The 27345-nt window shown below is 40.0% G+C and overlaps 1 protein-coding gene across 21 annotated transcripts in view; it reads left to right on the top strand.

Annotated features, from left to right (window-relative positions):
• Positions 1-27345, top strand: part of LOC309484380 (protein NLRC3-like) — a 93634-nt gene that overhangs the window by 65749 nt on the left and 540 nt on the right. For 15 of the 21 annotated variants that reach the window (XM_082150665.1, XM_082150664.1, XM_082150661.1 and 12 more), the window contains 3 exons: positions 353-526; positions 18100-18273; positions 25715-25888. In XM_082150665.1, coding sequence (XP_082006791.1) covers positions 353-526; positions 18100-18273; positions 25715-25888 — 522 coding nt within the window. Of the gene's footprint in view, positions 1-352; positions 527-717; positions 1482-18099; positions 18274-25714; positions 25889-27345 lie in introns of those variants that run through there. The other 6 variants (XM_082150659.1, XM_082150656.1, XM_082150666.1 and 3 more) reach the window with 4 other exon arrangements.

The raw sequence follows: 27345 nt of genomic DNA, 5'->3' as shown, positions 1-27345 counted from the left end.
TCATTACGTTTACCAGCGTATCTTGAGCGCGCGACTACATTTGAAATGACTACATTTTGGTCGGCAGGAAAAATGGTCCAACGAACCGTTCGGTTCGTAATGTGTTCAATACGAATATGTGTATCGTTACACCCCTAGTTTCCATGTTTTATGGGGATTTTCCATAGAAATAATGATTTTTATACTGTACAAACTGTATATTGAATCCCTATTAATAACTGATGTAATTGAACAACTTTTTTTCTAATGAAAATTTGTATACATTTCATATTGACAGCATTATGTTATTTATTTTTTAAGTGTCATGTTTATCTCTGGATATAATCTTAATGTGTGTCATTGTTCTCTACAGGTTGAGTAAGTGTGGTATCACAGATGAAGGTTGTGCTGCTCTGGCTTCAGCTCTGAGATCAAACCCCTCACACCTGAGACATCTGGATCTGTCTTATAATAAACTAGGAGACTCAGGAGTGAAGCTGTTCTCTGCTGTACTGGCGAATCCTCACTGTAAACTGGAGGAACTGTGGTAAGATCACGTAACTCTCACATGAAACTGTCACTGTGAACTCATTAAAGCTGCATTCCGTAACTTTTTGGGTTAAAAATTATCCAATTTTTTTTTTTTGGAGCAAGTACATAAACAGCCAGTGTTCAAACTCTCTGCTTGCCTTAGCTCGATTTAAAACGGTAAGCTTGTAATAATGTTTTTAATTCCAGCGGTACTGGTGGATTTCCGCGGGAAATTCGAGAATGTCTTTGCGTCATTACGTCACATCTGTCCACATAAAGAAGGTGTCCCGGCTAGTATAGGCTATATTGCATGTGAGGATGTTGGAGGTGGAGATTTATAACCTTTTCTCACAGCACTTGATATAATTAAACTTATCAATTTGATGGCGGATCCAGAAAGGTTCAAACGACAATCACCAGTGACAACTAGAGATTCACCCGAACAAACGTGAAAGACTTCGGAGTGGCTACAGAAAAAAAGAGACTGCAACCGGGCACATGCGAAAACAAGGATAATATCGGATGGGCATTAAATGTAGTCACACAATGCTGATGTTGTTAACATTAAAAATTTGAGAACAAAGTATAATTTGCACGGTTTGACGTGATATAATAAGCGATCGTTAGATTTAATCAGCGTGATTTACTGCAATGCTTTTTCCCCCTTAGCTGGTCAGAACAAAAGTGTATGTTACTTGTTCAGATTACATTTACATTTTTACATATTCTGTGATTCCGAATGACAGTATCCTCACCTGTGACTGACAGCCGCACATTCTCCTCAAAACATTGGATTCATCTGAGCTGTGCTGTGCCGAGGTACAACCCACGTAAAGTTGATAATTCTGTGAATAACTTTCGAACAGAGATGGCGACAAAGAGGAAAAACTACGGAATGCAGCTTTAAGTCAAATCAAAATGGAATAAAATGCAGGGAAATAACTATTATTTCATTAATTACAAGCAAAGCTATTAAAGGTCCCATGACATGAAATTTTCACTTTCTGAGGTTTTTTAACATTAATATGAGTTCCCCTAGCCTGTATATGGTCCCCAAGTTTCTAAAAATTTCAATCGGTGTAAATCGAGCTTTTGCTATCTTTCTCTGCCTTTGAGAAAATGGAGGCTCACACGCGCTGATCTTGAATCTCCTCCTTATGACGTCATAAGGAGGAAATGTTACCTCCCCTGTCTCTGCTTTGCCCGCCCAGAGAATATTTTCCGCCAATGAGAAAATGCGCGTGCGCGATTTTAGTTTGTCCACGAGAGATATCATGGCTTTTGAGCGAGCGAAGCATAACAATTGCTCAATAATTGGATGTACAAATGAACACCGAAGGGTCAATACAGAGCTGGGCTTGCTGAACGTCTGAAACTAAAGTCTGGATCACTCTCTTTGGCTCAGCTACACACCTCGGACAAGTAAGTCAACTAATGATATATAAGTGTGTTGCTTTACTGTTTATGGTTACCTAGATTTTACACGTATAATGTGGCTGTAACATTAGCTATGCAGCTATGCAGTTTATGTGTGTGAATACACACACTGTAACGCGAGTGTTGTACACGTCTTTGTTATTTGGATAACCGTTTTCCTGTTGGTTATATGGCGCGCGCGATATCCGCATTTCAAGATCGCAGAGCTTGATGTAATTGTAATAAGATAAATACAGACGTTACAGATCTCTCATGAAAAGGCAACAGTAGGTTAGCGTTAGCTACATGATAATAACTGTAAACCATCCGAATAAAGTAAAGTATCCAGACATAATATTTTAAACTAACCATTCGGAAACGTCCTGCTGGAGCCGCTGAGTTGCAACTTCTTCATCCGTTGCTTCTCCATCTGGATCAGATTCTGGGTCAAACTGAAATGCTTGAAAGACTGCGTGTCTTCGTGCCATTGCTATATCCAACGTAAACATGCACGCCACCTTACTGTTGCGCAAGATGGTCAAGGCCACACCCACCCTCCACCTTGCGCCGCCTTTCTCCTCCTCCACAGTATTTAAAGCTACAGACACCGAAACGGCCCGTCTGAAGGAAGCTCATTCTGGGACTGGCTTGTAGTGGCTATAATTCTGCACCGAGGCTGAATTTTTGTAAAGAGATTTCAGATACAGTACTAGGGACCACTAAGGCCTATATTAAAGCCTACAAAAAGTAGCATGTCATGGGACCTTTAAAACAACATGATGAAATTCATCAAATTATTTTTACGTCTGTTCATATGATGTAAGAGAATTCATATTTTTAAAGTGTTTGCTCTTTTTCTCATGCCTCTGTGAGTTCATGTGTTTGATCTGTAAATGACTGAACACATGAGCTGCTCCTCATTAAGGTGATTCTGCAGTGCTGATACTCACACTGAAAAACACACTTTGACATTGTGATATACATTTAACACCCTTTACTTTAAACATACTCAATCTCCGCACAGTCAGGATTAACACAGTCCATTCATTTAAATTTTAAGGGGAAACTGGAGACTGTAGAGATTTTTCTCCAGGTTTAAAGTCTACATCATGTCAATGTCACAGATTATGACCTGGAGAAACACTATAGTACATCAATGACATGTCAGTGTCTGTATTATTAATGAGACTGTGTGTTCTTATCCTATGAGAAGACATTTCTCTTATTCATGACAGCACATGGTGTTTTTCTATGACAGACGCTTCAAACTGTAAAATCAGTAGTTTAGAGAGGCGTTCATGGGTCGCAAGTGTGTGTGTCCTATTAAGCAATCATGATTTATTTGTTTATTTATTTATTCATGTAGGCCTATATGTGCATTAAAAGTACCATTTTGGCAACAAGAACGATGCTGAGCCAAATGAAGAATAAGATGTGTTCTGGTGACTGGCATGTTTATTGAACCAATCAGATAAAAGTAAGTTGAGAGTCAGCGAGAAGCTCATTTGATTGGCTACATGAAAAAGGTGGACCCGCCCTCCTCTTCACGCTTTCAAAACTCAATGAGTGAGAGAATCGTGCCAAAAAACTTGAAGTGCAGGTGAAAGAAAGACGCAACTGTAATAAAATGGGGTTATTTTGGGAACTTTTTTTCCCCATGCACACAAGAAGTCATTTAGACATTTGCAACAGTTTATTTTTTTACACAAAGTTTGATTTTACGTGATTAATCTGTGTTGCAGTTCTTTTGCTGTGCTTTTGGCCGTATTTGTGCGAAAAAAACATGGCAAAAGTGTAAGCGTGGAAAAATGGAAGTCAGAAAAATACAGATCCTATTTATTTTGCGTTAGCATGAAGCTGCAGTTTCACAATACAAGCATTACACTTACGAATAACAGTAAAATGCTGCAAATATTTTTTTCTTACACTTTAAAGGCGATTTAGAAGGTGTAAGTGTTGTGTTGTGTTTGTTGAAGAGGAAAAAAAGTCTACAAGTTTGCAACTCTTAAAACATTTCTCTCTGTGACTTCAAATGTACTGATACACATGTGTGGCTATTCTCTACAACTACAAATTTCACTGTCACAGACGTTCAGTTGATTTGCACCAAAAATACCTTCATAAGAAACTACCGACACAATCAAACTGTGTGTGTGTAACTTCTCTGTCACTATCCATCTTTATTGTCAGTGTCCTGAAGGTATGTAGATTTGTGATCTACGCAACCGGTTTGTTTTATGACATTTCTATGAGAAAATGATTATCATATGCATTTATAGTGAATGTATATGAACATTTATACTGTTAAAGGGAAAATACAGATTGTGTTCAATGATCTGGTAGGAATTTTACTGTCCGCTGTAAAATCCTCCAGTTTCCCCCTGATATGTAGTGAGAGCCGGCATGGGCCGCTGACAGATGACAGTCGCTCGTCCCTCTCTCTATCTCTCCTCTGTCTTGCTCTGCCACACACACTCCCTCTCTTCTTCTCATAGCCGCACACACACATTTAAGAGGATTTTTCAGAATGATTGTGAGGTAGACTTGAGCTGAAAGAGGGGGTTTCATGACTCTTTATTGTTCATTACATGAATCTCTTCTTTTACAATTTTTCTATATTTTTTATGTGATATATAGTTTTAATTTGTTATATCAGCTTTTATATAATCACTGAAAAAAATGTGTCGGATCAAAGTAACATTTTTTTACTTTTATTACAAGTAATCGATTTACTTTTTCTCAAGTGAGTTTGAACAAATCAAATTTCTATGGTCAGTTGAAACAAAAAAATACTCTTTGAATCAAAGATGTTTTTTACATGATTAAATCACAGATTATCACAATCTTTTTGATTAACTTAATTTTTTAAAATCCAAAATCCAAATATCTAAAAACAATGTTGCCTCACTGTAGTTTCCTCAGGAACAGACTGAAGACTCCGATTATAGGCACAAACTCAAGCTTTAATAATAGTACTCTGGAACAAGCTGACAGGGAAAACCCACATAAACACAACGGAGATCGGACAAAGACTGAAGGAAAGGGTGCATCTTATATAGCAAACAGAAACGAGATAATTAATCATACACAGCTGGGACAAATTAACTCAGTGATAGTAACCATAAAAACAAAGGAGTGGCGGAAAAAGAAAAGGAAAACAGGAACCAATCAAAACACAAACTGAAAGTCCAAACATGAACGGACAAGTTATCTACATCTCCACGTGACAGTACCCCGCCCTCCCGAAGACGCTTAACGTGTAATTAAACGCAATGCGTTCGTAATCTGGGCTCATCTGCTATTCTGTAGGCTACATATGCTTTATTAATAAGGTGTGTACAGAATTTGATCTTTTAACATGACTGTCTTAGTACATTAAGCCACGTGACGCGTTAATGTCCTGTATTGGGGGCTGCTACTATTTGCTTCAGCTTTTCAAACGTAGAAGTATGATAAAGACATGATAAAGACATGATAGGCTATATACATTTTATGTGGATAAAGGCATATTTTGTACATGACTACACATGTCCTAAAAAGGCCTAGAAAATACACTGAACAAAAGTATAAAATTATAAAAAATACTCTAACCTTAACCCTAACTATTAGGCCGAGACTTCTGAATACATAACACAAATGCAAAGCACCACTTACTACTTACTATAAGGTATAAGTGTGACACTGTCATACCCATCATACATATTTGGTACAACAATTAAGTTGGCTTGAGAAAGCCAACTTACTGATATTGTATTTAAACTAAGTTGGCTTGAGAGAGCCAACTTACTGAAATCCTATTTAAACTTAAGTTGGCTTGAGAAAGCTAACTTACTGATATTGTACTTAAACTTATTATTAAGTTGACTTGAGAGAGCCAACTTACTGATATTGTACTTAAACTCCCATTGACTGAACATTGCGATGAACTTTGACCACTCATAGCTCTGAGTGAGGATTTCACAGAAACGTGTGATTTGCCACATTTCAAGAGGCTGACAGGCTCTGTAAGAACATACCTCACAATGGGGTAAAAGTTGCACCCCTGGGGGGCAGGAGCGTCCCAAAGTTTCCCATTGACTTACAATGGTGTAGGTCATGGGCCGTCCTACACATTGCATAGGGATTTTGTATTGAACGTAGCTCTGGATCACAGTGTCATAGAGACAAGGGGGTGGGCTCATTTTACTCAGGCGACCAATCAGTCTCTCAGGATCATTGTGAAGCTATCAAGCCACGCCCTAGCAACCATTTAGAGCACCTTAGCAACAAGTCCCATAGACTTCCATTGAAAGAGATCAAAGGGATATCTCCTGACTGAATTGTCATAGAAACATGGGGGTGGTCTCATTTGACTCGGGGCAGCAAACAGCCAATCTACAATCCCCTCAAAACTTCCTAGCCCCTCCCTAGCAACCATTGTCGAGCACCTTAGCAACCAAAACCATAGAGGGATATCTTCCATTCTGAATGTCACAGAGGCATGGGAGTTGGTTTATATCATTCATACTGACAAGCAGCCTTTGGAGTTTTAATGATTGGCAGCTGCCTGCCAAGTCACTCCCTAGCAACCAAACAGAGTACCCTAGCAACCATTTATCAAGACCCATGTCTCTGCATCAGAACATCGTATAGAGTTGGGGATTGGCTCTTTTGTTTCGGTTGGGAAACAGTCTGTAAATATCACCATGGTAACTGTGTATTCACACCCTAGCAATCGTTTAGAGCCACCTAGCAACCATATTGCAACATATAGAAGCCATTTTTCAGCTCCACTACATCGTACAGACATGTTTGTTGGCTCGTATGCAGTCATGTACAACATCCTAGCAACCGAGTGGCGAGTTTTGCCACTGCAAGCACCACTTCACATTTTCTTCAGGAAATGTACATTCTAGTTATTCTTCTTACTCAAAATAATCTATATGGATCCCATTACGTGACGTCTGCGTCTGCAAAACGTGACGTCTACATCTGCGTCTGCCGAACGTGACGTCTGTGTCTGCCAATTAATTTATTATTATTATCATTATTATTATTATTATTAAATTGAACAAATATCACAGGGGACACATGTATCACACAAAAAAAAATAGGATACGGAACTGGAGCAAGGCAATAAAACAAGATACAGTGAGAGATCATTCTTAAAACATTTAAAGCAATAGAAATTAAACATACAATACATGATTAAAAATAAATATAAATAAATAACATGAAACAACGAAAAAAATGTTTTTTTGTCATCTTCAGGAAATCAGGAGGTAACTTAATAATGAAACCATAATCTTTTTTTAACAACAGCAGTTTTAGCGGGTTTCTTATTAGCTGATTAACAAAGCGAGTCATAGAATAACTTTAAATCAACACAGAAAAGACTAAAATTGGGCTTAGAATCAATCAGCGACTTTACATTTATGGAGATGAAACTGGCCACAGTTAGAAGTTTTTATCTTTCGTCCATCTCTTTTGAGTCCCAAATCAAAAACAATACATTCTTTATTTCAAAAAAAAAAAGTTTGTTGTAAGCAGAGAAAAAAGAAAAAAAAGCCAAGCTATTCTTTCCAGAACTCCTTTGCATAATCACATAATGAGGTCAACTTTCAGTATAGCATTTCCTTTAAAATATTTTGTTTTATTTATTTAATTATTTAACTCCTCACACATTTAATTAGCCTATTTATGTATTTAGTTAGGAACATTGGTATGGGGTTCCATTTGTGCCGAAATTATGTCGACATGCTATCTGTCTATGCTGTGTGTCGTCTTCCATGTCTATGTGTCTGTTCACTGTCTATGTGATTGCCCACATGACTCAACTTTTGTCTTTGTCCACTCAACTTACTCCTGTCATCTGTCCTTGTCGTTTGACTGTGTCGTCTTGCTTGTCAATGCTGCATGTGTCATGACTATGTGTTTTTTCATTCTGCCGTTGCTATGTGTCGTTGCTATGCATCGTTTCCCTCTGTCGTTACAATGTGTCGTCTTCCATGTCTATGCTATGCGTCAAATAAAAATGCGTGATGAAAAATTTACTACCAAGTCAAATTGCGTTTGTTACCTTTTACTACCTTTCAAGGGCCTTAATTTTGGTAGATTCTTTTTACTACCGCGCAGACACCCTGAGGTATCGTAGTTGATCCGTGATTCATGATCCGTACAGGACAGCTGCTCCCCGGCCTGTAACACTTGTGATTCGCGGATAATTGCAAAGTTTAACCTTCATAGAGTGAAAGTTTATCATTTGCATGTGTTTTTAACCCCCTGAGGTCGACGGTATCGCCGGCGATACCAGCTCGCTTTTTTTTAATCAGTGTAAAATAAACTCATAAATACTCTGTTGACTTTGATTTTTCATAGGAGTTTCGTACATCAATCGATTCTGTTAAATGTGTATTATTTTTGTGTATACTCATAATAAAAACAAAGTGTTGAGCTTTTCGCCAAATAAAGAAAAATAAACACGAAGAGAGTTCTGCCTTCTCTCTGTCAGTGTAGTCCATTCTGAAACGCGTCCGAAAATGAACTGTAACTCACCGAATACTTCTCACACAGACACGTGAGATATGTCTTTATGAAGCTTGAAATCTCTTCTTTTAAATGAAGTAATTTATATAAAAAACAAATGTTTTCAACTCATGTAATCCGTTTGAAAGCAAGGAGAGGTACCGTTTTTCCTTCTGCCTCATTATCTCTATAATGAGTTGAGGCCGCCACGCCCCCGGCGCTATTCAAATGGTAAATAGTTTAGGTGATCTAGTATGCATCGCATACGCCCCCGATCAATGCCATAAAAACACAGTTTCTTCATCAGACTTACTGATAGTTCATCGCGTTTTGAGTATGGCACACTTCTCCAGTAAAGACGCCCTTCAGATGATTCTGGACAGCGAGGAAGAATGCATGATACCGGGTTGTTTCCTCAGAGGAAGATTGTAACTCAGACTACGAACGGCAGCATTTTGAAGAGCGAATTCCGCCGAGGACACAATTTCGGAGTAAGTTTTACTTAAAAGTCTTTTGTCTTTTATTTTTCGTGTTCGCATTTATGAGGAAAAAACAATATTACGTGACAGTTCTCCATTATGGACGCGAGTCAATAGCCTATCGTCAACTTCATCTTTGCCAGAAGTTAAATTTAAATTGCGTGTGTGAATGAATGATGATGTTTTAGCAAACTGTATTGCTATACTGAGTAAAAATCGACTGAAATGTGTTGAAATAAAATGTAGGCTATTTGTATAAGCAACGTATTAAACTGCAAATTAACAATATGCCCTAATATTTCATGAAAACAACGTTACAGTCAGACGAAATATGAAAGACAACATCTTGTTGACTAGATTTGGGTACAGTTTTTACTGTAGAATATACTGCCACGTCAAATAAGCTTTTGTTTAGCAATTTCTATATCTATTTTGGTCAAAAATAAAGTCATCAACTAAGATGTTAGCTGTTCCAATGTTGACTATATTCAAACTAATGAATACATAGATAAAATGTAGGCCTATAATCATTTTTTTTTTACAAAGAAAGAGTACACTTGAAATATTGTTGAAATTGTAATTATTGTTGTAATTGTAACCTTTTTAATAAAATAGCAAAACATATTTACAAGATAGATGTAAGCAAAATCTTAAATGGTCAATATAAGTCTTCTTCTAAATATATCTTTTGTCCTTGCATTGTGGCTCAGTCAGTGTCACACCTGAGTGAATGGCTCATCATTATGCAGAGTGGGTGGGGCATTGTATTCTAAGGTGTAAACCACTCCTCGTTCACGCCCCCCTCGCATATTGGCTTTCCAAGCAAAACCTGTTTTACATCAATTTAAATCAATATATGGTTTTATGTGAACGATAAAGCAAGACTATTTTCACATAATTTTGAAGAAAAAACTCTAGGTGAGGACATCCATTAGTCAAAAGTCTTATTGACACATATTTACTATGTGTTTTGTGGCCTTATTTCAGAAATTTTAGTTTTTAGTTTTTTCAATAACCATGCATAAACATTATTCTCTCAAAAATGAAAACATGTACATACACGTGGCTCACATATTATGGTAGCCCTGTTTGTGCTATATAGAGTGAATTTACACCTTTGCCATTAATATGTTTATATGCAACTGAAAAAAGCACAAATGTCAGGGCATGTCAGAACATCTCAAGGGCCCCAAAAACAGCCCAGACCCCAGAGGGTTAAGTCCTGTCAGTTCAAAAATCAAGCGCAAGAAGACTGGAACTTGCACACTGTTTTCTGTGTGCGCACACAGAGCCAGACACACACACAGTTCAGTGCTCTTTCTCTTATTTCTGAGCTTGAACGGACACGAGAATCTAAATTAAGTCAGAACGCCCGTCTCTGTGAATATCCTCATAAACACAGTCGGTTATGTGTTGTAAACAATGAGAAAGAAAACGGATGCATATCATTCATTAAATTGGATCTGTGCGATCGTCTTAATGTACCCTATAATATACTCGCAGCTGTTTGTCACCAATGTTAAGCAAACAACAAAAGAGAAGGAGAAAATGACTTTTGCTGTTTTAAAAAGATAATTATATTTAATTTATACAGTGAAGACTATGCAGTGTTATTTTACATCTGATTATTCAATGTCTGACTCTGTACCTGAATACAGTTAGATTTACCTAAAAAAAAAAAAAACACTGTTTATTTCATTTATATCTTTGTTCTACTGTATTTATCTATGCTTGTAATTTGTTTATTACTTTCTATGCAGATTTACTCCATTACAAAATCAGTCATTCTAGAATGATTCATTCTTTCCAAATAGTGCTATTCAAGTCATCTGGAGAAATTGTTTTTATATCGCAGAAAAATAAAAAAATTTTTTTTGCCCAATATCATGCAGCCCTAATACAAATACAAACACATAAATAGGCTGTTTAAAGGTCCCCTATTATGCAAAATTCAGTTTGGACATAAATGTGTGTTGGCAGTGTGTGTACACAACCACCCAATAGTGATAAAAATCCACTCCTCTCCTTTTTTATTAATCCCCATAAATCATCAGCAGTGTCTCCCAACGACCTGTTTTCAGAATGCTGTTTTAGTGATGTCACTTGCACAGGCCCCGCCCACGAGTGTTGACAGACACTGCCATTCTAACATAGATCCGCCCTGATCGAGTTCACAGCTGCTGTACTGACAAGAATGTCTCCCAAGCGTTGTAGGTGTTATGTGGCTGGATGTATTAATCCACATAGCTCTCTCTTTTTACTCCCGAAATCTGAGGCAGCCGCTGAAGACGAGGTGGAATTATTTTGTTTTTAAAGAAAATGCTCCCTCAACTCTACCGAAATTCGTTTATGTACTTGCGCACTTCTTATAACTTACTGTGTTTACTCAGCTCTTACGGTGATTTTCTGAAGTAAAACTGACGCTTCATCTTTTGTGTTATGCACAATAAACTTTATTAAACTCATGAGTATATGTTTGATCATCATTCGGACCTGGTCCGAAACAGCAGACTTGTAGGCTATTAATAGTGGATACATACAAGCAGACAGAGGTGGAAAGAGTACTGAAAATTTGTACTCAAGTACAAGTACCGTTAAATTGCTGAAATAATACTCAATTACAAGTAAAAGTACTGGTGTCAAAAAAGTAATTAAGTAAAAGTACAAATTACTCTTCTCAAAAACTACTCAGAGTACTAGTTACTAATTACTTTTTTTAGCTGGCGATAGTTAATGCATTACCAATAAAAATATTCAACAAAATCATAGATTTATGTAGAAAATAGCTACTTTTAACACGTTTTTACCTTATTGTCAAAGGACATTAATTAGTGGATACTGGAATTTCTAACTTCAATATGACACCTTGAAATATGTCAATATTCAGTAGGCCTAGCCTATAATTTTTAATACCATCGGGAAAACTACTACATACTAAATATTTTAATATACATTTTTGTCCATCCATTTTGTCAAGGCAATCATTATTTTCAAGCATTGAAAAGCACAACACTCATTGTAACAGTAATCTATTTGAATGGAAAAGTTTAATTCAAGTCTTCTGAAGAGACACGTCCACTTTATAAGGTGAGATTTTAATTTAGGCTTTTGTTTACATATTTAAACATTGATCAATAACCATTACAATAATCTAATATTTACTCACTCAGTGTATTTGTCTTTTCAATAGGGTAACGTGAACTGTTGCAATAGCTCACACACAGCACAAGGAAGCTTGATTTCAATTCAAACTGAATTTAATTTGCAAAAAGACTAGATTTTTCATAACTTTTGACAGCGTTTAATTCAAGAGCATGGAGAGATTGGAGCTGGACGTCATTGGAGTCTGCAGTGAGAACCACTTGGAGAGATTCGCGATTGCACATGATATGACACACAGTCCGAGAGCGCACACTCAATATCCGAGTCCAGTTCATTCGTATATTTGAGAGCTCGCGTCCAGTTTTCTGCGATTACATGAATGTGCCCTCGCGTTATAATATTGTTCGTGACATTTGCCATTAAAATATGCCATAGAAACTTGCAGGTATTAATAAAATTATGCGTAATAGGCCTACCTGCAATCCCGCGCTGAGAGCAGGCGGGTGTGTCAAACTCGCTGTCGTTGAGATGAGAGAATGAGAACGCGCAGCTGGTAAAATATAGATATTTTGACAATACTACTATGTAGTTTGTTGTTCCAAACTTTCAGTCCAGCCACTAATCACTCTGAGCTCCTCGCCTCCTTCATGATCAGCTCTTCCAAACCTGCTGCGACTGCGGCGGCTTTCATTCAGTCCAAATATCAGGGGTTTTATTGGTCCGTTTACGATCGAATATTTTTATTGGCTACCGAAATGCCATTCAAAGATTTGAATATCAATTCAACTCAGTAACGAAATGTGATTTTACAAGTAGCGAAGTAGATTACTTAGCTTAATATGTACTTGAGTACAAGTAAAATTACAGATTTAAAAATATACTCAAAAAAGTACAAGTACCCAAAAAAACGACTTAATTACAGTAACGTGAGTAGTTGTAATTCGTTACTTCCACCTCTGCAAGCAGATGACAAATACGTTATAACCGTAATTAAACTACTAAACTATACCTGTTCCATCTCTATACAGCACTCTGACTCTGTAGGCATTATTGTCCGACTCCGGGTCGAAATGAACACCGTTACTGAGAGTTTCTGATATTATCATCATTCCGTGAGATGAAATTGTCCTAAGAGACTGAGCGTGAGCTCATGAAGCTCCTCCCCCTGGGCCGTGCAGCAGCAGCTTATTTGCATTTAAAGGGCACACACTAAAACAGCGCGTTTTTCTGAGCCCCAAAAAATGACAATTTAAACATGCTGTAAAAAATGATCTGTTGGGTATTTTGAGCTAAAACTTCACATACACACTCTGGGGACATCAGAGACTTATTTTACATCTTGTGAAAAGGGGCATAATAGGGGACCTTTAAAGTTCTTCCAGTTGTGGTTTGTGTTTTGTGGCATTACACTGCAGTTTTTAGCTTCTACATTCCAGTTGTGGTTCAGAATCAGGGTGGACACACTGGAATGTAGAAGCTAAAAACTGCAGTGTAATGCCACAACACACACACAAAAACCTGTAGTGTAAATGTATGACCACTTTCAAAAAATAAAAGCTTTGACATGACCATTTTGTCATATTTTTGTGTTAATTGAATTAAACTAAAACCTTTTTATTTCTATTTATTTGATGTTTTGTTGGGAAAATAAATATTAGACACATTCTTCTAAAAAAGGCTGAAATATATTTCACTTAAATATTACAGATTAAAAACGAAAGAAAACGTGCTGAGTTTCAGTTCATTGTGGCGCGCTCCAGAGATCTATAAAGGAAACAGAGACATTACGTTTGTTTCCGTTATTTTACAAAATCTTAATATCTTAATATCTATATAACACACACATTCTTGTACATCTATCTTTATGAGGACATTCATTGACACAATGCAATCTCTAGCCGCTTACCCTAACCTTACCCATCACAACTAAGTGCCTAACCCGACCCCTGACCCTAAACCGACCCTTAACCTCATTATAACCTTATCCCTAAAACCAAGTCTTGACCCTCAAACAGGCCTTTAAATGCTCTCAGAAAGTGAGGACCGGCCAAAATGTCCTCACTTTACTCTCTTTGTCCTCACTCTAATGGTGTAAAACTCAAACTGGTCCTCATAAAGATAGAAGTACACACACACACACACACAAATCTTGAATTGCTAACTTGATATCACAGCCTGTTCATTATTAAAATAAAATAAAATACAGTCAACCAAACATATAAACTCAATTTGAATAGTCTGTAATATAATCTGTGACGTTTAGCGTGACCACCGCCTCACTGTGCTGTTATATGTGAAAGATGATATTTTATGTCAATAATGCCAAGTACAAAGCTTAGCCTACATAATAGGCCTAATAGTTTAGCTTGATTCGCAAATAATGAAACAATTGGATTCGTGCCGAATGAGGAATGTAGGCTTTTTCACTTTAAATTAATTCGTTTGGCATCTTATTTAGTTTTATTTACCGTAAAACTTCAAATAATAGCCCGGTCTTTTATTTTCCCAAATTGTCGAACTGCACCGGCTTGTATTTGAGACAGGCGTCTATATGAGACAGGCCTTTAATTTAGTGTTGAGATGAGCATGACAGTAGGAGGTTACCAAATCTGTGTTTGTGTTTAACAGATCAGTTAACGCAGCGCCACGTCTTTAAAATTCGAACACATTATTTTCTATGAGTGTACATTGTCTCAAATCGTCATTAATGTATATACTGACTTCACCCTGTGCTCCAATATACATTCAGTTTTACATTTATTAACAGAAATCAGCTGCGTGGATGAAAACTGCTGATGTTATTGGATTTTCAGGTGATATTCTCAATTCATTCAGTTAACGGACGCTCTGAGGTAAAGTGTTCAGACTGCAGACTTGCAACGATTGTATTTAATTGTACAGTACAATCATAACATAGTACAGACATGATCTTAATTCCATAATATCCTTAAACATAACAATATTGCTGGCCATAAACTGACAAAGTGCGGTGTGCGATACCTCGAGTTGTCATAGACGCGACGTGGCACTTCTCGTACGGTGTGCGACCCCCTTTAGATTATTGGCAGCATAAAAAAAACTAAACGATGTGACAGCCATGGGCTGAACAATACAAGTAATATCGGTAATATCCATCGAGCCTATGAACTAGAAACTAGAAGCCAGAAACACATCAACAAAAAAAGAATGAAGGCTACCCTGTAAAACAACTGCAATCATGTGATACAAAAGGACCCTATTCATCACTATCATCATCACCGCGATCCTCAACTACAAGTTCATTGGTGAATTCCTCCTCCTCGTCGCTCTCCTCCACTTCTCCCTCTCCGGCCTCCGCTAACTCTGCCTCCGCTAACTCTGCCTGCCTTGCTTGCGCTAACAGCTCCTGCCCAGATGCGCAGGGCTCTCTTGCGTGCGCAATCTGCTCCATAGAACTGTCTTAAACAGACGATCTGACGGGTTTTAGAAGATTAAATACAACCCGAAACTAAAAAACAGACCGGGCCTCTATTAGAGACCGTGTAAAAGAGACAGGCGTCTATTTGGGACTCGGCTATTATTTGAAGAAAAACCTGTTTCTCGCCATGAATATATATCCATATAAGCTGGCATGGCATTAAACAAAGAAAAAAAAGAGAGATATTATTATTATTAGAAGTAGTATTATAACCTAAATGCTATTATTATAATAAACTAGGCTACAAAAAAAGTAAAACAAAATAACTTTATTAATCTGTATTTGTTCTAATCAAATCGGTTTCAGAACGTTAATGAGACAGAAGAAACGCAGGAACAGAAACATTAAAATTGGACTGATTCTGCTCGGAGTGAACCGGGGGAATTATTATTATTATTATTATTATTATTATTCGTTTTTAATCCCTGGAAAAAAATATAATACAGATTGTACTTTTAAGTGGCCAATGAACGAACAATATTATTAAAATATCAGAATTTTTTGGCGGAGGTTTCTGCTACTTAAACTGTATAAAATAAATGAGTGAGTGATTTAGAATAAAAAGCATAACGTTTCTGAACAGGTCATGTCTGTGGCAAAGACACACATTAAAATGCAATATAATTTTATGTTAGACTTACATAAGTATGGCCAGCAGCCATGTTCACCCTGTAGCCCAAGACCGGTTGCCCACTGAAGCTAAGCAGGGCTGAGCCTGGTTAGTACCTGGATGGGAGAGCTTCTGAGAAAACCAGGTTGCTGCTGGCAGAGGTGTTAGTGAGGCCAGCAGGGGGTGCTCACCCTGTGGTCTGTGTGGGTCCTAACGCCCCAGTATAGTGATGGGACACTATACTGTCAAAGAGCACCGTCCTTCGGATGAGACGTAAAACCGAGGTCCTGACTCTCTGTGGTCATTAAAAATCCCAGGATGTCTTTCAAAAGTGTAGGGGTGTAACCCCGACATCCTGGCCAAATTTGCCCAGTGGCCTCTGTCCATCATGGCCTCCTAATCATCCCCATATACTGATTGGCTTCATCACTGTCTCCTCTTCACCAGTAAGCTGGTGTGTGGTGGGCGTTCTGGCGCAATATGGCTGCCGTCACATCATCCAAGTGGATGCTGCACATTGGTGGTGGTTGAGGAGATTTCCCCCCTTCTATGTAAAGCGCTTTGAGTGCCGAGAAAAGCGCTATATAAATGTAATGAATTATTATTATTATTATTATAAGTCACATTTTCGTCATTATGTCCTTGCAAAATATCTTTTATAGGTTATTTAAATGTCAAAGAAATACGTTAAATTAACAGTGTGAATAATTCCACAATGTGGGAATAAGGGTTGCTAAAATGGGATGGGATATTTGCACTTATAAGTTCACTAAAAAGTTATTGTAACACTCTTTTATGCTACAAACACCCATGACAAGCATGTAAAAACCATTAATAACTGAATCATTAATATTTTATTTCTATTTGAGCTGTTCATAAACAATATATTCTACTTAAAATCGTGTTTATGAGCTTGGTCGCTTGCTGTCAATACGCGCCAGAGAGAGGTTAACACATCGTTGCACATTATTGTCTTCAGTGCACGCTATAACTGAGAAAGAAACAGGACTGCCCCCTACTGGTGATGTACGTCATGTGCCAGAGAACTTCACTACGGGCCGAATCGCCGAATCCCTTTCCCTGTGATGCACATTCTTAATGGACACATCTGTACAACTTTTGATTTAAAACCTGTATTAATAAATGTTGAAATGAACATCAACTAAGATAAATAAATGTTGTAGAAGAATCTTTCATGGTTCGTTCATGTTAACTAATGTATTTAACTAGTGTGTAACAAATGAAACCTTATTGTAGTATAAGCAAATAATCCATCTCTGTGAGTCCATGTAATGCAAGTGGATTCAAAAACCACACAAAGTGAACATGACGGTAATCCATAAACCCCAGCTGATGAATCAATGCTTCTGAATTGAAACATATTTAAAACTTTTTACAATATAAACCTTTTTTCAGTATTTTAAAGATGAATCGTGCAGCTCTACTGTCTTATCTCTCTCTCAGCATATGAGCAGCGCGAGGGCTTTCAGTGCTTTCAGTCTCACGTCTCTTCCACACGTCCACTTGACATGGATATTACGACACTCATAGATAACGACACATTTCATCCTCTGTTGGACCAAAAGTGGCTAACTTCTGTCAACTTTGTGTATAAGCAAGGACAAAACTAAATCAATTTAATTTGAATCAATATTGATTCTGGAATAATAATAAAAAATCTGTTTTAAAATCGTGAACCAAAAATTGCGATAGTTTGGTGAGTCGATTTTTTTCCTCCCAGTCCTAACACACACAAGTTCCTTAAAATGTTTACAAATACATTAATTACACACACACACACACGTTGGGTTTCCATGTTTTATGGGGATTTTCCATAGAAATAATGATTTTTATACTGTACAAACTGTATATTGAATCCCCTAATCCTAACTGATGTAATTTAACAACTTTTTTCTAATGAATATTTGTATATATTTCATATTGACAGCATTGTTATTTATTTTTTAAGTGTCATGTTTATCGCTGGATATAGTCTTAATGTGTGTCATTATTCTCTACAGGTTGAGTGATTGTGGTGTGACAGATGAAGGTTGTGCTGCTCTGGCTTCAGCTCTGAGATCAAACCCCTCACACCTGAGAGATCTGGATCTGTCATATAATAAACTAGGAGACTCAGGAGTAAAGCTGTTCTCTGCTGGACTGGAGAATCCTCACTGTAAACTGGAGAAACTGAGGTAAGATCATCTCTTAATACCATAAAGACTCTGAGTTAATAAGGATTAATATGTACAGTAGATAGTGTATACAGTATATCTTTGGTGTAAGCCCCATTCGGTGGTTCAGCGACAGATTCCAGCTTGAGCCGTCAGATCCTGCAGGTGGTAGAAGGCAGCGGTCTGAGTTTTTAATTATTATTTTTCTTTTTGAATAAAAAAAACCTGTATTTAATAAAAAAAATAAAAATTAATATCCTGATCTATATTGTCCTACAAACAATGTTCATATTGAAGGTTATAAAAACAAACATAGTGTAACCTTGCTGTCTATCTGCAGTATATCCAAAAAAAGGGGTCAAATCACATTACATTCTAACATTGCAACATTACAATCTAAAAACAAAATAATGCTTTTTAAAGAAGTAGTTAAATTTTCTAAACTTAAAATAAAATAAAAAAACAAAAAACAAAGCTAATATCATAAAAATACACATGTAGGTTTGAAATTCTCTAGCACATTTATGTTCACCAACAACAACAAATATTCAACAACAAATATTTTAGCTAAATATATTTATAATTTAGTGCTAATGTATATTTTAGTCAGAATAATTGCGCTCCTATTCTATCCTATTCGCGCATGCACGCGGCGGCGCTCGTTCACGGAAGTTTAGCTTGCAGAAAGCTCGCCCACTCATGACAGCAAACTGGAAATAATGACTTTCTAACATTTACAGATGGAGAATATGTCTGTGAAATGTAAGTTATGCACTGAGGAAATTATTTCCTCAGTGCAGTTTTGCACGGGAAGAACACCAACCGACGAATAGGTTCCACTTCAACGCATAGAGGCGCCTCGTAGAGGGGGCTCTAGCAGAAATTATGGTGTCTACCACAGCCTGTGGTAGGCCACCTAGAACCTCCGCGTCCCGTCCAGGGACCAGACATGGAGTTTCCAGAGGTCTGGACGCGGGTGCCATAGAGTGCCCCGTCTCTGAGAGAGAAGGTCTTTCCTCAGAGGAATCGACCAAGGAGGGGCTGTCGCGAGGAGCATGAGCTCTGCAAACCAAGTCCGGTTGGGCCAATACGGCGCAACGAGCAGGACCTGCTCCTCATCCTCCCTGATCTTGCACAAAGTCTGTGCGAGAAGGCTCACTGGGGGAAACGCATATTTGCGAAGACCCTGGGGCCAGCTGTGCGCCAGTGCATCCGTGCTGAGAGTTCCTTCGGTCAGGGAATAGAACAACTGGCAATGGGTCGTGTCCGGAGAGGCAAACAGATCTATCTGAGCGGCTCCGAAGATTTCCCATATCAGCTGGACCGCCTGGGGATGGAGTCACCATTCTCCCGGAAGGGGTGGCTGCCGTGAGAGCTCGTCAGCTGCATGGTTGAGCACACCAGGGATATTAATGGCTCGAAGCGACCTCAGATGCTTCTGACTCAAAAGGAGGAGATGGCGGGCGAGTCGCGACATACGACGGGAGCGTAGACCACCCTGGTGGTTGATGTACGCAACGGTTGCAGTGCTGTCCGTACGGACCAGTACATGCCTATGACGAAGTAAGCCTCTGAGGCGGCACAAGGCTAAGCGTACTCCTTGCAACTCTAGGTAGTTGATGTGCCAATGCAGTTGGGGCCCGTCCACAGACCCGAAACTGCATGCCCATTGTATGTGGCCCCCCAGCCGTTGGCAGAAGCATCTGTGAAAACCACAGCATGCCTGGAAACCTGGACTAAGGGCACTCCGGCCTGTAGAAACGCAGGGTCTGACCAAGGGCCAAAGGTTTCTGCGTTAACATTTTGAACAGGAGCTTGTGCAGGGCCCGATTCAAAACTCGCAGGTCCAGGATTGGTTGTGACCTTTCTTGGGTACAATGAAGTAAGGGCTGTAAAACCCTGACCTCATCTCGGCTGGAGGGACCGGCTCGATCGCGTCCTTCGCCAGCAGGACGTCGATCTCTTTCCTCAGGACAGGGGCATCGCAGCACCGCACATGGGTGAAGCGGACGCCCCTGAACTTGGGAGGCCGGCGAGCAAACTGAATTGCATAGCTGAGCCGGATGGTACGGGTGAGCCACCGGGACGGCCTGGGAAGCGCTAGCCAGGCTTCAAAGAACCGTACCAGTGAGCCCACCCGGACCACCGGCGTACCCGGGGTGGGGCAGCGAGGTGGAAGGCAGGGACTCGACTCCGGAGGCACTGAAGCGGCCGGAAGTGGAGTCTGGGTGTGTAGAGCAACACCAACCTGCTTCCACGTGGGGGCAGACGGCAGGGAAGGCACAGAGGCGTTCGGCTGCTCGTCGCCCCGAGGCAAAGCAAGGAGGGGAAACGAGGAGCGACGCCCGGGGGCGTCGAGTCCAGGTTTCTGAACCTCCTTGCCCAGCGGGAGACGAGAGTGTCGAGGCCGGGGCGGCGTCACTGTCATCTGAGCGCTGGGCGAGGGGAATGAGAGTGGCGAGGAAACGTGGCGGCGCACACTGTCATTCTGGCCCTCTTGGACGGGGGAGACTGGGAGCGGCGAGGCAATTGAGCGTCGTCCTGAACTACCAGTCTCGACCGTGTATGACCCAGGGGTAATAGAAACTGCTCTTTTACTGAAGTTTTGGGTACCGGTGGTCTGCTGGCCAGCGGCGGAACAGAAACAAAACGGAACAAAAGATCCTCCTCCCGGCCCTCCTCTGGGGGAAGGAGTGGTGCAGTCACACACTCCCGAAGAGCAGCAGGCATGTCCCCTGGGTCGCCCGTCTCAGGGTCTCTTCCCTCTCCTCTTGCCTGGGGGTTTAGAGGAACTCCGAGCGGGCTGGGCAGCTCTCTTGCGGCCGGCACCCTGCTGCCTAGGTGGAGGCTACTGCCTAGGCTGAGCAGGGGCGGAGGCGACGAGCAGTCGAAGGCGCAGCCGTTGAAGACTGGGCAGCAGCACCCTGTCTCTGGGGCATGATGTGTTTTATCACCTCCGACTGCTTCTGAGCGGCGGAGAACTGTTGGGCGTAGTCCTCCACCGTGTCGCCGAAGAGCCCACCCTGGGATATGGGGGAGTTCAGGAGCTTACTCTTGTCTGACTCCTTCATATCACCCAGGGTGAGCCACAGGTGTCGCTCCTGGACCACAAGAGTGGACATCGCCTGACCCAGGGAACGTGCGGTGACTTTCGTCGCCCGGAGGGCAAGGTCCGTCGCCGTACGCAGCTCTTGCAGCACCCCTGAGTCGGTACCACTCTCCTGCATGTCACTGAGCACTTTCGCCTGGTGAACCTGGAGAAGCGCCATGGCATGCAGGGCAGAAGCAGCTTCTCCACACTAGGGTTGGGAATCGTAAGAAATTTTCCAGTTCCGGTTCCGATTCCGGTTCCGCCAAACCATTCCGGTTCCGGTTCCCATTCAATAAAAAATATTAAAACAACTGATAAAAAATAGTAGTTAGGGAAAAATCCACAATCCTTTTTGTGTTTATTTCTTATACTTGTCAAATGAGTTTAACAGACTGGTAATGTCAACAAATTCAACATATTGTTAAGCAATTTTTGCACACAAAAAAATATGTTTTTTCTGAAGGAAAATAAAAATTTCTGCATTCTCTAGAATAATTTGGGACCTCTCCTAGCTTATTGTATAATCTCCAGCAGTGGAAAATACCCTCTCAGAAGGGGTAGAATATGCTTGAATGTAAAATGTGTGTAGAACAGATTATTTTTTAAATCGTTTTGAATGATTGATTCATAAAGACTTTACTTGTTTCATTACTGGATAAATCAGCGCTCTAGCAGTTAATAAACAGAACTGCATGCGTCTTGCGGAAGAACATTGTTGCCAGAGCTACTTCTCTCTATTTATGTCTATGACGAGTCACGCAGGTACTGGGCTACTCCGCAGCGGCTGCGATCCTCCAGTCTAAAGTATAGTCCGAGTAAAAACGCTTATTGCAGGCTTAACGTAGTAATTCTGGATAAGACAAAAACACGGTTTGAAAAAAAGGTATTCATGATGCACTCGCTCATTGTATACATTTTGTAAATTCTGAACACAAAAAAAGTTACGGACTGCGTCTAGAATGTTTTGAAGCATCAGATGTAGGCTAATCGATACACTCGTTATTTGAAGGCAGCGACTTTCAAAAGGTGATTTACTCTATTTTGGTTGCTACCGTAGACATCAGTTTATACTCGAATTATAAACTTTTATCTCAGTACTTCTGTGATCATTTGAATATTTGTAACAGAAATATCGATACTGTGTGATTGTAAAGCTGTTTCATATTGACAACTGCTCTCTCTGGGTCAACAACAGCGCAAACAGATTTGAATGTTCAGGGGTGAGGTTTTTGTAATTTAGGAATAAGATCGCGTGGGTGTTTGAATCGAGATCTTTTAAAGATTAACTTAATCGTGCAGCTCTACTCTCTCTCTCTCTCTCTCTCTGCGTTGATATCTGACGCAAAACGTATTTGAGTAGCGCGAGGGCTTTTCAGTGCATTCATTACTATTTTAATATGAGGTGAGACGTCGCTATTAAAGGATAAGCTCACAGCACTTCGCCCACACAGCGCACCAGAACCGTTTTCGGAACCGAAACGTAGGAATTTTGCACGGTTCCGGTATTTTTTCAAAAACACTACCGGTTCTGGATAAGAACCGGTTCTCAGTTCCTAACCCTACTCCACACGCACTATAGGCCTTTCCAGTCAGACTGGAAGAGAACCTACAGGCGCGGGAGGGGAGCGTGGGGTTACCCTGCCAGGTGGACGCGTTCTTGGGACACAGATGCATCGCCACAGACCGTTCCACTGGGGGGATGCCCTCGTATCCCTTCACTGCCCCGCCATCGAGAGTGGTCCGGCTCGGCCAACGCTACCACACCCGAAGGGGGCAACGCAGCCGAGTCGTCATCCCCAGAAGATGACCGCTCTCCCTCTGATGCAGCGATCGACATCTGGTCCTCCGGTGGAGCTCAGAAAGAAACAACCGGAGCCCACACGAGATGGCCCGGCTGTCTCCGTCAAAGACTCCGATGGCAGCGACACGGAGGATTGAGGGGCCCGTGGGGGTCTTTCACCCGGCTGGTTATTCCACAGAGTAATCCTCAGACCACCAATGGGATTAGCCGAAGTAGGCTTCTTCTGAACTGAACCAGAAGAAGAACTAGATCGGGGAATCGCCAAAGGGACTCCCCCTCGTCTGAGGGTTCTCAGTCTCGATCTCAATGTCGCGATGGTCATGTTCCCGCAATGAGAACATGACTCATTCACTAACGCTGCCTCAGCATGCGCGAGGCCCAAACACGTGAGGCAGCGATCGTGACCATCAACCGGTGGCAGATACTGACCACATCTAGAAACACACGGGTGAAACGTCATCCTGAAAAGGATGCGATCTTCACTCGTGTTGCTCTTTCAGAGAACGCTCTCTTAGTGTGCTGAAGCACGCAGGGATAAACGCAGCAACACAGCGGGGAAACTGCAAGCCCACTGTGTGCACTCAACCAGATACCAGCTGTGACAACAGCTCTTTGAAAAAAAGCAGATCGTGTGAAGTGACAGATGATATCCGGGAGATCGCGAAGATCACTGCCGCGCCGTAACACCAACACAGAGAGGTCTTGAACAGCAGACTTGTTGAGCTCTCACGGAAAAACACAATCCAAACGCTCATTCACTCAGAGGACACAACCGGTCGGCTCCGAAGCAGAAAGCGTTTGTGTATGCGCTTGCTTCCGCCTTTATACCCGCGTTGGTAGGCGGGCTGCGGAATGCAAATGTTGCATGCCAATGTTCATTGGCTCATTTTAATTCACTCGAAGGCAGTTGGTCTTCCTGGCGTGATCCCAATTCATTGGAAACTCCTCCGACAAGACGTAGGAGTTCCCGAACGAAAGGGAAGTAGAGTTTTTTTGTGATTGTTGCAGGCAAAAATCCTTGATTATGCGGCACGTTTTCTTAAAAAATGCGATGGAATATGCGGGATATTTATGCAATTTTATGCAATGAAATTGCGGGAACTTGCAAAAACTGCGGTTTGATGAAAAATAGAAAAAAAAGTGATTCCCCCAGCACCCTGTTCTCACTAGGCACCTTAATGTAAAGAGTAATTTCTTATTACTTCCCATGATAAGCAAGCAAACTACATCACAGAAAGTGCTGGGAATATTTAAGTTCTCATCTTGTTTTATTTCAGACCTTAATAAAACAATGGCTCAAACTTACAAAACATTGATGAATCAAACAAGTTCTGTAGCTTTACAAAAGGAATAAGCTACAACTTCTGTCAAAATTAATAAATAAAATAAAATAAAATAAAATAAAATGTGTGCTTCCTGTTTTGCAGAGGTAGCTATACAAAACAGACATCTTCTGTTAAAATAAGTGCTTCCAATGCACAAAGTGCAATCTCTTACTGTAACGTAAATTTACATACTACTAATGTACTTACAACTGTAAGATTTTTTAAACTAGTATGATTTAACCCACTGGTAACAAAAAAAGTGCTTCATAACAAGTGCTCTTGTGTGAAGTAAACGCAACATTTTTCAACTTTCTGCTAAGATATATGTGATTTTTTTTGCAACAAAAATGCGGGGATTATGAAATCATGCAAGCCCCGCATATTTTGCGTGCGGAAATCGGCAATTTGTGCGCCGTATTTGAAAAATTGCGGCCCTCGGATAAATATGCGGACTTCGGCTGATTATGCATTGAATTATGCGATCGCATAATCGCGTTTTTCTGGAGGGACTGAAATATACACATAACTGGACTAGTTTTATTGTCGCTTGGTGATTTTCCGTTTCTGCCCTGCGTCGTTTCTGAATAACCCGCGAACGTCTCAAGGACACACACACACGTTCTTTATAGCGTGCTTCCTAAAAGATTATTTTAAAAAGTAAATACCATAATCATCCAGGAAATTATGGAGTTCTGCTGGACCCTTAGAATCATTCCAATCCTTCCCTGCTAACACACACACACACACACACACACGTTCCTTAAAATGCTTACAAATACATTAAGCACACACACACAGGTTCCTTAAAATGCTTACAAACACACACACACACACACACACACACACACACACACACACGCTCCTTAAAATGCTTACAAATACATTAAGCACACTCACACTCACGCACACTCACAAACACACACACACACACACACACACACACACACACACACACACACACACACACACACACACACACACACACATTCCTTAAAATGTTTACAAATACATTAAGCACACACACACACACACACGTTGGGTTTTCATGTTTTATGGGGATTTTCCATAGAAATAATGATTTTTATACTGTACAAACTCTATAATCAAACCCCTAATCCTAACTGATGTATTTTCACAATGTGAACTAATGAGTATTTGTATATATTTCATATTAACAGCATTATATTCATTATGGTCATGTTTATCTCTGGATATAGGCTTAATGTGTGTCATTGTTCTCTACAGGTTGAGGGATTGTGGTGTCACAGATGAAGGTTGTGCTGCTCTGGCTTCAGCTCTGAGATCAAACCCCTCACACCTGAGAGAACTGGGTCTGACTGAGAATAAACTAGGAGACTCAGGAGTGAAGCTGTTGAAGGATCTGAAGGATGATCCACATTATAAACTGAAGACACTACGGTAAGAATAGTTTTTAACGACTTTAATCATCATATTTTCATTTAAAGTTCAAATGGCTGATTTACTCACTAGAAATATAAGTAAATTGTATCAGGTTCAGTAACACCACGTTGTGTGTGTGTGTGTGTGTGTGTGTGTGTGTGTGTGTGTGTGTGTGTGTGTGTGTGTGTGTGTGTGTGTGTGTGTGTGTGTGTGTGTGAATGTGTGTGAATTTTTTGTCTGAGATCATCAGATAATGAGTCTTAAATTCAGCTTCAGTTTCTGTAGGTCTCTGAACTTTAAACTGTTTAATATGAGTTTAATTCTGCTCATACTGTTGTGACTGATTGTGAAAATAATATTAATGTTATTTTCAGCTTTTCCCCTTTAACTGTCTCTATAGGCATCTTTACACAGCCGAGTTAAGGCTGCTCTAAAGCGGCTCTGTGTCTGCTCAAAGTTCTGTGTAAAGACACAATGCCGCATAAAATCAGACTTAAAATATGACGGGTCTGACCCACCTCAGCCCCTAGTATCAAAGATGACTCTGATATTGTTTTGGTTCAGTGTAAATGAACGCGATCTTGTGCCGCTCTAAACTACGTCATTGTCATGACAACCAAACGCGCGGCGCGAGAATCAAGAAGCGGAAGACTAAACATATCGGCCTAGCTCCATATTGTTTTAGCCAAATTAAAAAATGTCAGCCAACAAGGGACAATAAAGTAAAAGTGTCCTGTACTCACATCGTGAAGCAAACCACCAAAATAACAGAGTCGTCGACGTGTGTAATCAATTGGCTTTCGCCGTTTGTAATCTTCCTTTGAAGAGACTGGCAGATCAACGCGCCGCTACATTTCTCTCAGATACGCTAAATGCTTATTCAGCGTCACTGTGTTATATTATATTCCAAAAATCATCTTCTTGAGGACGATATTTCACCCACACACGACCTGCCTGAAACACTAACGACAGCAGAATTGTTCTTTCTGGCTCTTTGGAAAAAAAATTATAATCCTGCGGTGATCGACCCGGTGTAATAATTCACAATATATTTGTAGCATTTTTTCCATCTGGAACAATTTTATTTAGAAATAGAAAATAGCTATCAGTCCCACAGAATTATGACAAACATCAGAGCGTGAGATCGCTATATCACACAGAGGAAATCTGAAATTCTGTATTTGTATTTATCTTGAGTTTTATTTCTTTGTTTACTATTTAATTACTTATATATTCATTTTATAACACTTTGTTAAAACTGTAGTTTTAAAATAGTAATGTTCAAAGTATTATTTCCCGTGATTTTAATTCCTGTGTAAATGCATTTATGTTCTCGGCGTCAGAGAAGCAATAAACATTCTGTGTAAATGCACATTTTGTGATTTTATGCCGCTTCAGATTTGGTTTCTGTGTAAAGACGCCTTATGTGTGTGATAATCTGAGATTTGGGTTGTTATTAACTGATATTAAATGTG

This window comes from Leuciscus leuciscus (assembly GCF_965113295.1).
Source record: "Leuciscus leuciscus genome assembly, chromosome: 20".
Lineage (NCBI taxonomy): Eukaryota > Metazoa > Chordata > Actinopteri > Cypriniformes > Leuciscidae > Leuciscus > Leuciscus leuciscus.
Note: the sequence above shows the minus strand (reverse complement) of the source record. Positions and strands in the feature narration are given on the sequence as shown.